Genomic DNA, 14,468 nt, shown 5'->3' on the forward strand with positions numbered 1-14,468 from the left:
TAGCTTGTAGAGTCATTAGGTTGTTTTGAAGCAGGACACGGGAAAAATGAGCAATGTCCTTGCTGGGACTCGACATCTCGAATACGTGCCGAGTGTGCTAACCGTTACACCACGAAGGCATGCTCGAAGGAGAAGGGAATTAAATGCATTTTAATTATTTAATTAAATACGGTTTAAAAGAAAGAAAAGAATATTCTTAAGATCTGCATCTGTTCCTTTCAGATAGCTTAGTTTGCTAATCCACAACAGACAGATTCAGTTTAAAAGAGGACTACCTTACATTTTGCTCAATGGCAACAGACTTGAATGGAAAGTGAAACGAAATATTTACAGCGATTCAACGAAAAATATCATTTGTAACTAATAGCCCCTTTTTGGCTAAGAGTTACTTCTTTCGTTCTGTTTTGATGGGATTTGTAAAATAATTTTTTAATATTGTTAGTTTAACATAATTGAAATAATACACAATTCTTTATAAAATACTCCGAGTATTTGATTCTAACCATTTCAAAAGGACAAGCAACAATCTTCTTCGATGCATTAAAGTGAAAATGATAGACTAGACAAAACTTTGAATATCCAAAATTTGTAAGGTAATGAATATTTTAACCTCTTGAAGCATTCCATTTGTTATGTCACACCTAAAAAGGAAATGAATAAGATGTAATTTTGCATGCAAAATAAGAGGAACGTAGATTTTTCATTCCTAAATAAAAATTTATACAACCGAAAATAATTTATGCTTTTGTCCACACTATATTACATCCATACTGCCTACAATGATCATATTTTCTACTTAAACTAAGAAAAAATGAACATGATTAAAAAGTCAAATATTTGTTTGAAATTAAATAAAAATGACTTTTGGAAACGTTAGCAAACAAGCTTTTAGCAGTGTCTCCAAAGATACTTAACTGCGTGTATAGAACAGTACAAAGAAGTGAAACTCCATAGTAAAAATATTATTGTTTTTTATGCCACGCAGTGATTTTATTTTTGTCATAAGTTTAGTTGCAGAATTCTGGAAACAAATTGCATAACATCTGATGTGTGTGCACGTCATAAAAACTCATAACATAAAATAAAATTTCCACTTTTATGTCTATATCGCAAAGTACCAAAATAACTGCGCATGCCACTTACGATACTCACAATCCTTACTGCGCAAGTCATGAACTGCTTCGTAGCATTTGCTGGGAATATGGAATATGATACCGGATTGCTGAACGACTGAATGGTTCTTCACAATGGATAGCTAAAATATTTATTTTAACTGCATTCTACATGATCACATACGCATCAAATGCTTGTTCCTTTGCGGTCGTAACGTCATATTCGGAAGGCAGATTTTGTACATTCTGAGGCCATTTTGTTTTTCGTCTTGCAACAATGACGATGTGGTGGATTTTATGGGGTATTATTATATTATTGCTGTTCTTTATATGGAAGAGTGATTTCTGGTTTTTCAATTTTCGTGAACCATCGGAAGAAGTATTTTCGAATACCCTCGTTTTGTTCACGAATGGGAAGTGAATGCAATATGACAATTTCTTTTCCGATTTGTTCTTTACTCTTTGGTAACGGTAGGCGCATCCGCAAGTGTTCGATGGCGATAAGTTCTGTCTTCTTAATGTGAAATTCAGGGAATTATCTCTTTTGTAACTTCTTTGCTTGATATTTTCTAATATATAAAGTTGACTTTTGATTTTGAAATAAATGTAATATGAAGGTTTTTTTTTGTTTCTAGATAGAAGGAATAATAGCACTTTACTGGATTTACCAGCAGTGAGCAAGTTCTACTCTTAAAAAAAATGATTTTCATTTTAATTTTTTAATTGAGAAACCTAATAGATAAACATTTTAAAAGTGCGATTTTACTGAAATCTTTATGCTTCCTTTTAAAGAACGTTTGCCAACATATGTAGGCTGATTGAAATGTTCAGCAGCCGACTCTCTTACTCAGGATCACATGACTTTATGGGCGAAAGCTTGGCCCGTAACTTTTCCTTCTTGAGAACCTCACGAAGCAAAAATCATATATTAATACAATATCACTGCACAAATATCTTATGCAAACAGATTATTAGTTAGAATAATGTTCTAAACTTCAAGGATCGATTTCAGGCAATACTGTCGATGCAGCAACAGCAATATTCAACCAAGCAATTATCCTTTAGCAAAGCTTTATCTTTGCCAAATTTGATATTTCCTGCCTTATAGCTCCACGAAAATACTCTTCAAGACGTTTACATAACAGTCATTATTGTCTCTCTGTTGACATCCCTAACCATAGTACGTTAGAACATGCCTTGTATATCACCCGCATCTTGCCATTTTAAAATGCGTGCATCATAAAATACTGAAGCAAGACTAAAGGTTTAACCACCATATGCATATTGTAACATACCAAGCGATCTTTATGGTTATTCTCAAATTTAACATAAAGCTCAATCACAACTCTGCGTATTGTCATAAAAACTTCTTTCTTATCCGCCATGATAAAATGTCTTAGTTACTTCTATCGCTGTGAGCAAATAACTAAAGACTGTACCTATCCAATTACAGGTTCAAACATTTTGATGAATAGTCTTTAAAAATCCAATACAAGGTTACCATATCTACAATAGGGAAAGGAAAAAAAGAGGTTTTTTCAAAAATGTTCAATCAACCTTTGTACTTTCTGAATTTAGCGGTTTAAATTCAACTAATTCTAGGCTTTAGCATTGGAAATTCGCAATTAAATATAAGTATAAAGCAAAGTAAATAAAATATCAGTATAAAAAAGCTAAAAATGTTCAGAGTTCTGAAATCAAAATTAGAAAAATGGGGAAACTTCTTTAATATAGATAAATGTTATATATATCATGGAGGTAGGAAGTAAGAAGGAGTCGCCCTAAACAAGTTTCTCCGTACCCTGCTCTGAAGCACCGGCGATCCCTACGTGGTGACCAAAACATTGGGTCATTTTCCATTGAGTTCTATGGGATTTGACGCGTTCGGGTGTAAATATTTTGTAATTACGTCGCAAATATACATATAAATGTATATATTTTCTTTTTCTACAACACTTCAGAGTCCTAAGTATGTGAAAACAACATATTTTTAAACAACATTTCATTCTGAACGGAATTAAATGCTATACTTTTCACAGGACAGTTTTCTCAGAATGGTTTAATTTGAATGTATTTTCACAAGTTTTCGTTAATTACATTAGAAAAAAAAAAATTAAGGTAATTCGATTTTATTCGGTTAAGGTACAAAAATTAAGATCAAAGTTTATTGCATTATTAATATTAAAATTATGCATTATTTCTTTTCTATTTATAGAGCTTCTTCCTAAAATACTTTCTTAAATATGACATGATTTTTTGGCTTCTGAGGCATCTTTTAAATCGAAAAATGTAAGTCAATTTATAATTAATGCTCTATTCGGTTCATTTTAAATTAGAGAATTATTAGGAATTAGTGAAATACTTTAAATAAGTATTTCGCTAATTCCTAATAATTAAATAGGTATTAAATAGTATTTGACTTTCTCTGAACATTTCTCAAAAGGAATAAAATAATTTTTTTTTTTTAAGTATTATTTAAAACTTGTAACTGAGTTATTATAAAATGTAAGGGGAATAATTCTTTTAATTATACTTATCAGATTTTTTTTTTACCCTTCATTTCAACAATACATATTCCAAAACTCTTTATTACGTTCTTAAGTGCGCATCTCATAGCATTTGCTTTACAATACCTTTTAACAGATTGCTTTCCAATACGAACAATTCTTGCTTAAATAGTTTTATAACGTATTTGTCAACAGGATTTCAATTTATGTTTTCAACTCAATATTAAGGTTATTATATATTTAGATAACATTTATAATCATTATAAATTAGATACATTTAATCATTAGATTTCTTCACAGTACTTTCACAGTTGTTTATAAGTGAATAAATTCTTCATTTCAAATACATTTATAAATAATTTAATGAATATTTAAGTATTTTGTCAAAGGCAGATACATGCTTTTTGCAAGCACATGCATAAATACCCATACATATTTCCTATTTATCATTTCCGGCATGTGCAAATCTTTAATTTCTGTGCATTCACTATATTTTTCGTGTAAAGTAATTTACACTAATTTAGCATACACCCGAAAGTTTTAAATAAAAAATATATATGAATATAATTTGAATGAAAATTATAAGTATTATTTTTAATACCCACTCAAAGGTCAGTTTTTCTTCAAAATTCCTCCACGATGGCATCTCTCTCTTTAGGCAGATAGCCCTTGCATGCGTTACTCTATTTAATAAAAACTTAATCTGACCTATGTGCATAATTACAAATATTTTAACATACATAATTTTATATTTACATTTAGCCATCAAGTTTCAAACTTTTCAAATGTTCTAGAAAATAAATTTTGGCAGATCTCTTTTAGCAATTTTCTTAAAATCCATATTTTTGTAGTGCAACAGCTTAGAATTTTATAAAACAAATTCATAATCAAAATCGCTGTTGTTAGTTATCGAAAAATAACCAAGATGTGATTTTTGCGTAAATGTCAGTAAACTATACAAATTGCTATTATCCATCACACTATGAATGTTTCTTTCATGCGAGAGTGTCCCTTTTTCGATTTCTATGGAACTATCGTGTGTCGAAATACTATCAGAATCTTGTCAAGCGAGCTTCTGAATGTAAACAAAGAACACCCAGTCTGGTGACCCAAGCTTCAAAGCAGTGCTTCACTTCTAGCGCGGAATGGCCCCTCCTCCCTTTCCTACCTCCATGATATATATATATATATATATATATAAGTAGCAAGACAACATGAATTAGAGAGACCTTAATTGTCAAGAATTTTGCGCATTGAGCTTCAAATTTTTTTAAAAAATTTAGAATTAAGAGGAACATTTAAAAGTTTATGCTAAAAAATTCATTTGACTCTATAGTTCCTTAACAAAAAAGGTAAAATCATTCAAAATCTAGAAACAATAACAAAGTAGTAAAAGCAAACTCGTAAAAACAAAAGATTAATCTTACAACCTGAGACGGCTTAGTAATAAAAACGGGTTAGAAAAAAATTAATAAATTTTAACGCTTTAAGAATTAAAAAAGGACTGTTGTAAAAATAAAACATACTACAAAAAAACATGATATGTACAAAAAATTGCAACAAATGGTAAATAGCTTTATATATATATATACATTATCTATGTGTTTTTTTTGTAATATATTTACTTTTTATGAAATTTCTAATCTGGTATACTTTTAAATTGCATTTGCATGTGCCACTTTCCTTTCTTACGGCCCACCAGCGGCCGAGCGGTAAAGTCGCTGAACACTGGTAATTCGGTCCGAGGTTCGAATCCCGCGAACGGGTTGGCTGCATGGGCGCTTTCGTGGTTTTCCCCATGTGTAACGTGTGTACGAGCCAGTTTCCCTTAGAAAGTCTTCCACGAAGGCATCCCTCCCCTTAGGCAGATAGCCCTAGTGTGCTTTGCCATAATTAAATACTCCAACTCCTTACGTGTTGGAATTCCAGAATTCTTGCTTTATATTTTCTTTATAGCATTTTTATTGTATTCTGTGCACTTCGTTGCAGATATTATATTTTGATATATACACAATTTGGTTTTTGTTTATTTTCCTTCAGTATGTAAATACGCATGCTAACAAAAAAATAATTAGGTATGTTTTAAGAGTACAATTTTTTGTTTAAAAACAAACTATTTTACTTTTGCTTTGAAAAATATTAAGCAAGATGATGAATTAATTTATAAAATTTATTATACTTTTCTGAAAGCTTTTTATTTACAACATCAATGAACTTTTTTTTTACGGCAAGCACTAGCCGTTTTCAAGCTTTCGCCACTACAAAGGACACAGGCGGTAGTCATTTTATTATGGAAACGCCTAATAGGCGGCCTGCGTTAACTCTTATGATGAAGTAACTGGTAATTTACTTCTGTGCCTTTTCCTGGATTCGAACCTAGGCCCTTTGGTATCGCAGTAAGCTTCCTTAACCACTACGCGGTTCGTTAATACACATAGAATGAAATATTTAAAAATGAAAATTGTCAAATATTTCAAAAAAAAAAAAAAAAAAAAAAAAAAAGGTTGGTTCAGCATTTGGTGGTGCTTAAAATACAGATTTTATAAAATTTTAAAAATAATCATGAGCAAAAATGTTCTTTTTCTTCGAATTTATAAAATTTGTGGGGTTTAAAATATTGACTTTTCTTTTTCTCATGTGAAATCTGAAATCTTTCTAGTTGAATGTTTTTTATTTTACATAGATTATTTTATTTGATATTATTATTTTAAGATATTAACCAAAACAGCGTAAATACGAAATATTGCTGATAAGGGAAGCATACTGTGATCATACACATTTTATTATTAGACCATCTTGAAAGGCTATAAAAGTATAAGTAAGTATCTCAGAAGGTAGAAAAAATGCTACTTAAGACTAATTAACCACCGTAACTGGATACTCATGCATAATAGTCCAATTACATGCTTCATTACAGAACTATCAGCTTTTTAATAAAAAAAAAAAAAAAAAAAAACCTAGTATAAGAGCCCACCTATTGCTAATGTATCGCACGACACGTAAAATAGAGTTATAAAAACCTAAATTTCGTCCGCATAAAAGCTCAAAGAACAATAAGACCTTGTGGGGCGAAAACCATAGTAGTTAAAATAATTCTGACAAAGCGGCATCGTAAACTTCTCTGTAGGAGATATTTTTTACAGCCTGTGTGACATGGATTTGTGTCTACATCCCTTATTACATATTAGAGGCAATTATATGCTTTCAATTACTACTCTTAGCAGTTTTATTTATTTGAAAGAAATTTGAGAGTCTTGCTGATGCTAGACCTCTATTTTATTGCTATAAAAATAAGTACGGTTTCTTTATAATAAATACCCTTGAAATTGTTTGCTTCTCAGTGGGATTTTCACTTTAACGAGTTTTTTTTTCCATTTAATAATGGTCTATCTTTTGTACTGATAGCAACTGCCTTTTTTATAAAAGAACTTAAGTTGAAAAAATATAATTCTTAATAATGTAAAGATAACTTCTATATTTAACTCAGAAGTATTTTACACTATAATGTTATTGGTTAAATTATTAATTTACATCGTTGGCAGGGGAAGTAAGAAAATAATATAATGAATTAATATATGAACTTATAATGTATGTGTTTGACTCGTTACCAATCAATCGAAAAACGCTTGAAATAGTAATGCCTTTACACCCTATTTAAAATGTAACTAGCTACATGCTTGTCTGCGGGAAAATGAGTGAAAATGCTTTTGCCTTTTTTCTAGAAAACAATGCGTCTCTGAAATCTGTAGCATGAATGAAAATCATCATTTATTAAGTTAATTAATATCCTTATTTCATTTATACGAAGAAGGTAACTTAATTAAAGGATGACAGACTGAAGTTGGTGACAGACTATTAGAATATCGTACATAGATAAAGGGTATAAAAGAGATATATAGAAACTGTCATTAGGTTACATCAACGGAGCAGCGCGAAAAATGTTTAATATCTTCTCCGGGATTTGAGCTCCGGACCTCCCGAATACGTGTCGAGCTTGCTTCCAGTTACTTCACGAAGGCATGTGGAAAGGAGGGAGAAAATACCTATAAACTTAAATTAATTATTACAGCACATTTGAAACAAGTTATTGCACAGAAGTCAGTATTAAACAAACTATGGATATGTCTGTTGGAAAACATTTAAAGCCAGACAAAAATTAGGAAGATCGCAATAAATTAGATCAATGAAGGCTACTAACACTTACCTTAGAAAATCACAAGAAGCATTTTATAACTGCAGCAAATTTTAATGAAAAAATATCAGATGCACTTCGAGAAATAAAGACTTCTCACCCTAAGAGAGCTGATATTAGAAAGTACAGTACGTATTGTTAGTGAAGTGAGAGTGTTATAATCATAATACATCTTATTAAAATATTTAAATAATATTATTAAGCCTTTTAATTGTTGAAAATGTTTCTGCTTAAAATATATGGTTGTGGTTACGTCTTGTGGACAACTTGAAGCACAGCCTGATTTTTGCTGTTTTACTCATCAACTTTCTGAAGGTCTACAGATCCTCCTATAGTATTTAAAATTGTCAAATTTTATGTATTTTTTGTAAAATCCTAGGTTTGCCAAATTAAATACAAAATTTTTAGCATTCCCTTTTCCCCCAGATTTTAAAAATTTCTAAAATCTCTCAGCTTCTTTTTTCCCCAGTTTACATTTCTAGCTCAATAGCCCAGTGTGACCTTGATTAATTAACTTAGTCTAATTTTCACAAAATAAAATGCGACGTAGTTTATGTTTCGTGCAGATTAACATCTGCACGAAACATCACAAACTGAAGCCGTGAAAGCGAATCATACAGCAAGAATTTTATAACTTGAAATTGAAAAAAACATTTAAGTATTATTATTTATTACTGATAAATTATTTTATGAAATACTTTATATAATGATATCTGTTACGCTGAAGAATTAGAGGGAGACCTCCATAAGAATTTTGTCCCAAGTCTCCAGTTTCGTAAATCTGACCCTAGTGTAACTAGTCACAAGTCTAAACTAATCACAAGAGGCAATGATTTTCTAAGTACTTCTCCGGCAAAAGTTTTAAATGAAATTATTACTCCTATTTTAAGGCATTTTGATTACACAATAATATTGTGATTCCTAAGAAAATTATTTTGTATTAGTACTAATTTTTTCTTCTTTTCTAGGAGGCAGACGGCCGAAGAACGTGAAGCAGAACGCCAAGCTGCCAATAGACTTATGATGTCGCTACAAGCGGAAGTCGTTTCCAAGTCCATCTATGACCAAGCTCGTGATCCAGTGTGTTTAAGTAACTCTTCTTTACATGCTCTACAGACATTGCAACCATGGGCCAGCGAAAACGTTGCTGCTGCTCATATGGCAGCAGCGGCAGCTGCTGGCCATCATCAGGGAGTAGACAGGCCCTCTTACTTGGCACCACCTCATTCATTATCATCGCCTATATGCTGAGATAAAAATTATCAAAAATTGACTTTGTTTGAAGTAATCAAGGAATACAACAAACTCTAGAGGAAAAACCTCTCTTTTGTGTAGTTTCCACAAGAAAAATGTGATTAAGGCATTAAATAATCAGACGCTGTTTAATGCAATGACCACAGCTAGTGCGTCGGAGGCAAAGTCACAAGCAAAAGAGGCATATTTTGTAGAATTGAGTAACAGCTACTTCATTAGGCATGGAGATTGTTCTCTATAATATGAGTTGTGTACATACAGAATATATCTCATGAAGTTTCGGGGAAATATTTTACATAAAAATGTGATCAAATTTATCACTTGCGTGAAATTTGACTGAACGATTATGTGTATTATCTTTTGTATTTAAGAATTTCAAATTCATAAAAAGACGATGAGCTCATTTCATGTAAATTCAACCTGTTCATTTTTAGTACTCTTCAAGTAGCGAATTCTGTCATAAAACTCATCACAGAAATAAATAATTTTATTCGAAAGGTATATGCACTTTGAGAAGTGATGTTTTTCTAAGAATTTGCTGAAATTTCGAAGTCTTGTGTTGGACACATTACTGAGATATGAAAAGAAGTTAATTACATTTCAAAAATTTCTAAACCCTTCATTGAGCACATTATAGACACTCAAGCAAAACGAAAAGTTAACTCTGTACGTGTGATAATTAAAATATGAGCTATAATTAATAAGAGAACTTAAAACTAAATCTATTCAAATACTAATCAGAATAAAATTTATAAAAGCGGTGACCAATATTAAAAAATTAAATACGTATCATACCAAAATAAATCACTGAAATACGGAGAAAAGGCTTCGGAAAACAAAATAATGTAAAATTCTTAGAAGAAATAAGTACATTTTACACTAATTAAAACAAAAGTTAAATATCTTGTTTACTAGTTATTTTGGAAAAGTAAAGTGAAAGTACATTTCTTAATCATTCATCTTTTAAAATGCTGAATAAAAATTATCATAATGGAAACATTTGATTTTTTTTTTTTCCATTTTTCAAGAATTCATATTTAGTTGGCTTGCATGTTAAATTTTAACTCTTAAAAGAATATGGACTTTTTTCCAATTTTGAAAAATTTTATTTTTATTTGATTTATATAGTAAACAATTTATAGTTTCTTAACCTTCTTCAAATGAAAATACAGTTAACTGGGCACACAATCCCAACACAGTGATTTGATTATTATTAACTCAATTATGATTATTACATTGACATATATATCCTAACTAGAAAGCCCGGCGGTCATACGAAATGACCGCTGTTCTAGATATTATAAATTGTAATTAAAATGATTTGTGCAAAGGTGTCTGCTAATTTAAACTGAATTACCCAGGGCAGGCGGCGAGGACGACCCTTTGCTTACTGCCCCACGAGGTTTCCCCCTTCTACTTACTTAATTGCTTAAAGTAAAGTGCAATGAAGGAAACCACTGGCGGTACATTTCTTAAGAGCCACCTCTAGCTCAATAAGTAAAGGTGATTTAAATAATAAAAGGTTAAGTCACATGTCAAAGATCTCTTTGTACACAACATTTCTTGTGTAGATCTTTTCATAATTTTTAAGCTCGCCTTGCAGAGGACCATCAATTATTTTTAATTTCACGTCCGTTCTTTCACGAGCTCTTGAACAGGCAGCATAAAGTTGACCGTGTCAAAATGCAGGCTCAGGTAAAAAAATGCCAACACGCTTAAGCGTTTGGCCCTAAGACTTATTGATGATCATAGCAAAGGCAAGTTTTACAGGAAATAGTCTACGTCTCAATTGAAACGGCAACCCTGTGCCGTGGCAACTTCACCCATTGGCTAGTACAATTACGCAAGCAACCAATAAACTATCGGCGACAAACAGACACTTAAGCCGCATATAATAAAGATATTTATTTTTTTCATTTTATTTGTTTTTACTTTGTTGCCGGTTTTTGCCGGTTGCATATTTCCGAATTCTGTTATATATAGATGTTAAATTTATTTATTAAAGGTTAAATGCACGTGCTCTTGTATTTTTAATTTTTCCGGCTTAGCTTTCTCATAATATTCGTCACGCGCTGCACTGCACGGGGAATAAAACAATTTATAGTTACGCAAGCAACTAATAAACTATCGGCGACAAACACTTAAGCCGCATATGTAGTATAAGATTTGAAATCTGCGTTTACTGTATTACACAGACTTTACCAAGACGTGATCACGTGCTCTAGAGGCACACAAATCTCCAATATACACTAATTAGTTTCTCCATTTAAATTTCAATACTTTAAGTGCAGAAATTTCGCATCCGCGCAAGTTAAAAGTTGAAATCTATTCAAAATTTTAATATATCTATTTAAAAATTTCGTGACATATCAGCTGGAAAACTTTTTAATTAATATACAATTTTTGTGCGACACATTTGTTTCTTTTTAAAAAAAAAAATTACTTACCTAATTTCTTATTTGGATTACAGTTATACAAAAATTTATGTTAATGGATATGTAAAGGAAGCTTTTAAATGGCTGAAAGTGTTGTAAAAGTATTCTTAAATAGATACTTGTTAAGAACAAACAGCATTTGAAATAAGAGAAAAATTATAAAAATAAATTTTAAAAGTCTACGCTGCAAAAGATGCGCGATAAATATTGATTGCCTTAATTGTTTTGTATCTTATTCATCTAACTATAGCTACAAAAGTTAGCTTATTTTAATATATCAATATAACTGTGATTAGTGAAATCTGGATAAGTTTACAAACTGATAAATGCAATACATCTACTATATTATACTCTACAAAAACAATAGATAGCAAACAATGGCAAATTACAAACATCCTAAGCGGTTAAAAAACTTCTGTTTCCAATTTCCATCTTAACCGATAATATATTCATCGAATATTAAAGAAATAAATTTAGATTATCAGCTTAAGAAGCAAATTCAAATGTCAAAGTTAAATTAAGCCCCTACTTCTAGAATTGTTTGAACTCATATCTCAGAAAACTGTAAAAATATGATATTTCAGTTTAAAATATGAAGGAATAGTTTTTAATTAAAAATCCAGAAATTTTTTTACTGGCAAATTTTGGATTTTAAATATTACTTTCAATCTTATTTTTTTTTCATATTTTTTTTTAATCTCAGGGAATTTAATTTTTCTGCGGATAGTTTAAAAATATTTATAAAAGTTTACTTCTTTGTAATATTTCCTATGTAAATGACACCTGATATCTCTGATAAAGAATGCTGCCGAAATAGAGGAGGTATATGTGTTATGTAGAGATGTGTGAGATATCGAGTATTATTTTAGAAACTAAAATATTATTAAGTACACGATTTAAATGTTAGAATAAAGAATAAAATTATATGTTTGTTGTTAAACTTATTAAAGTAAAATTAAGAAGTGCTGCATGTGGCTGTATATTGGAGATAATATACTGGATTACTGCTGAAAGACTATGACATAGCATTATAACTGAAATAGTATGAGAATTATGATTAACAAGTTTATTTTCTCCTCAGTTATACACTATTAAAATTTAAATATTTCCCTGCATTGTATTTATAACATACGTGTTTTTCCGCTGAAGTTCTTATGCATCCCTTTAACTTAACGATTAAGTATTTTAGAACTGCAAACACGTATTCAGTTAACGAGAATTCCGAAGTCTTGAAATACTATCGATTTGAAATGAAAACATGAATATCTGAAAATAGCATTTAAAGCAACTTAAGCAAAATCCTCTCTAATGTGTTCCTTCTCTGAGTCTTTTTCCGTCTTATTTGGTAGCAATAAAAGAAAACTGAAGTTGGAATATCATTGTGTTTTACAAATCCTCTTTACTTTTTTCTTTTACTTCTTTACTTTTTAACAGTTTGTGTAGATGTTATGTGCAAATTGCCTACCTTTGGAAATTAAATCGAATTCTATCAACAGATATTTCGCTACCAAATAAAAATGGTTCCAAAACCCTTTAAAATTCAGCAATTATTTTCTTTGTCTATCCCACTCCATTTGAAGATTTTAATTTTTTTTTTCAGTTCGCCACCACATACTTCGCAAATATCTTTAATCAGTTTTGCAAAATCATGTTTCTCTTAATAGATCTTACTTCTGCAGTCGCAAAATATTTCAATCGGAAGTTAAAATTATCTATAAGACTTTTAAACCTTTGCATTCGAAAGAATATAATTAATCTTCTATTCACGAATTGCCAAATAAATTTCCATTTGGAAAAAAAAGTTGGTTCAAAAGTTAAAAACAAATTGATATCTCAAACGAATGTTACTCCTGTATGTTCCTAAAATTTATTCATTCATATAGTAAAATGTTAAGAATACTCAATGATGTGACGGCTGGCATACTTCAGTAAATACCACGAAATATATTCTTGAAGCAATAACATATGCTACTCATATTGTACATAGTATATATATATATATATATATATAGAAGCTGCACTAATACTTAGTTGATAAAATAGTATATAATTGATGTATAAAAAGGAAAGTATATCAGTTATATCTATATTTCACGGCAAGAAATGATCTTACTTTCATTGCATTTCATGTGTTCAATTATTTTTTTTTCTCCTCTTAAAGAAGTACTTTGTATATTTTTCATAAACATCATGATGTGAATCAAGTAAAATGCAGTTTTGAACTAATATTTAAAAGATTAGTAATTTTTAAGATATTTTATTTATATAATTAAAGAAAAATTAACTAATATTTTTAAAAAAGCGAGTTACTTAAGTTATCTTTGTTAATATTTTTTCATCATGTGAAACATTCACTTTTTCATCGTGTAATTATGTTTATTATGATATCTGTTTAACTTTTGAATAAAAATTGTGATGAACTTCACGTTATTTCTGATTTGATATATTGTGAAATTTTAAAAACTCAAATTACACATTTTTATTTTCACATATTAGTTTATTTGCATCAAAATACCAATTTTGAGTTTTCTATAATATAAAACAGGCTATGATTAATTAGTTGAAGGTTTATTGTTCAGGAATTAATCAAGCATAATTTAATGATATGACAAAGCTAATGATAATGATAGCTGAAGAATGTGTAGGGGGATCTTCGCTTTGATGTCAGGATTATTGACCTAAAAATATTAGTTTTCAGTGCAATAGTTATTATTAGTTCAAATCATATTGTTATTAGTCTTAATATAAATAGATCGATACAATAATCAGTTTGACTACATTATCATAATTGTGTATAACGAAATACTGATTTTACATAAAGGGAAGTTATATTTTCTTGTTAATTTTACAAATGATAAAATTCTGATAATCAAAACTTAAGGTGTGTGTGTGTGATTATGGCAAAGCCTTGAGCGCTATCTGCCTACGGGGAGGGATGCCTTCGTGGAGGACTTTCTAAGGGAAATGG

At 30.2% G+C, this 14,468-nt stretch overlaps 1 protein-coding gene across 2 annotated transcripts in view; it reads left to right on the plus strand.

Moving 5' to 3' along the window:
- The window catches only part of LOC118202919 (uncharacterized), a 113,522-nt gene extending 99,602 nt beyond the window's left edge, over positions 1–13,920 (plus strand). For both annotated transcript variants that reach the window (XM_035375164.2, XM_035375234.2), the window contains exon 3: positions 8,780–13,920. In XM_035375164.2, coding sequence (XP_035231055.1) covers positions 8,780–9,062 — 283 coding nt within the window. In that variant the 3' untranslated portion in view covers positions 9,063–13,920. The remainder of the gene's footprint in view (positions 1–8,779) is intronic.
- Positions 13,921–14,468: the final 548 nt, after the last annotated feature.

The sequence above is a fragment of the Stegodyphus dumicola genome, chromosome 5 (genome assembly GCF_044657685.1).
Source record: "Stegodyphus dumicola isolate Sdum_Otavi_A_Nest chromosome 5, ASM4465768v1".
NCBI lineage: Eukaryota > Metazoa > Arthropoda > Arachnida > Araneae > Eresidae > Stegodyphus > Stegodyphus dumicola.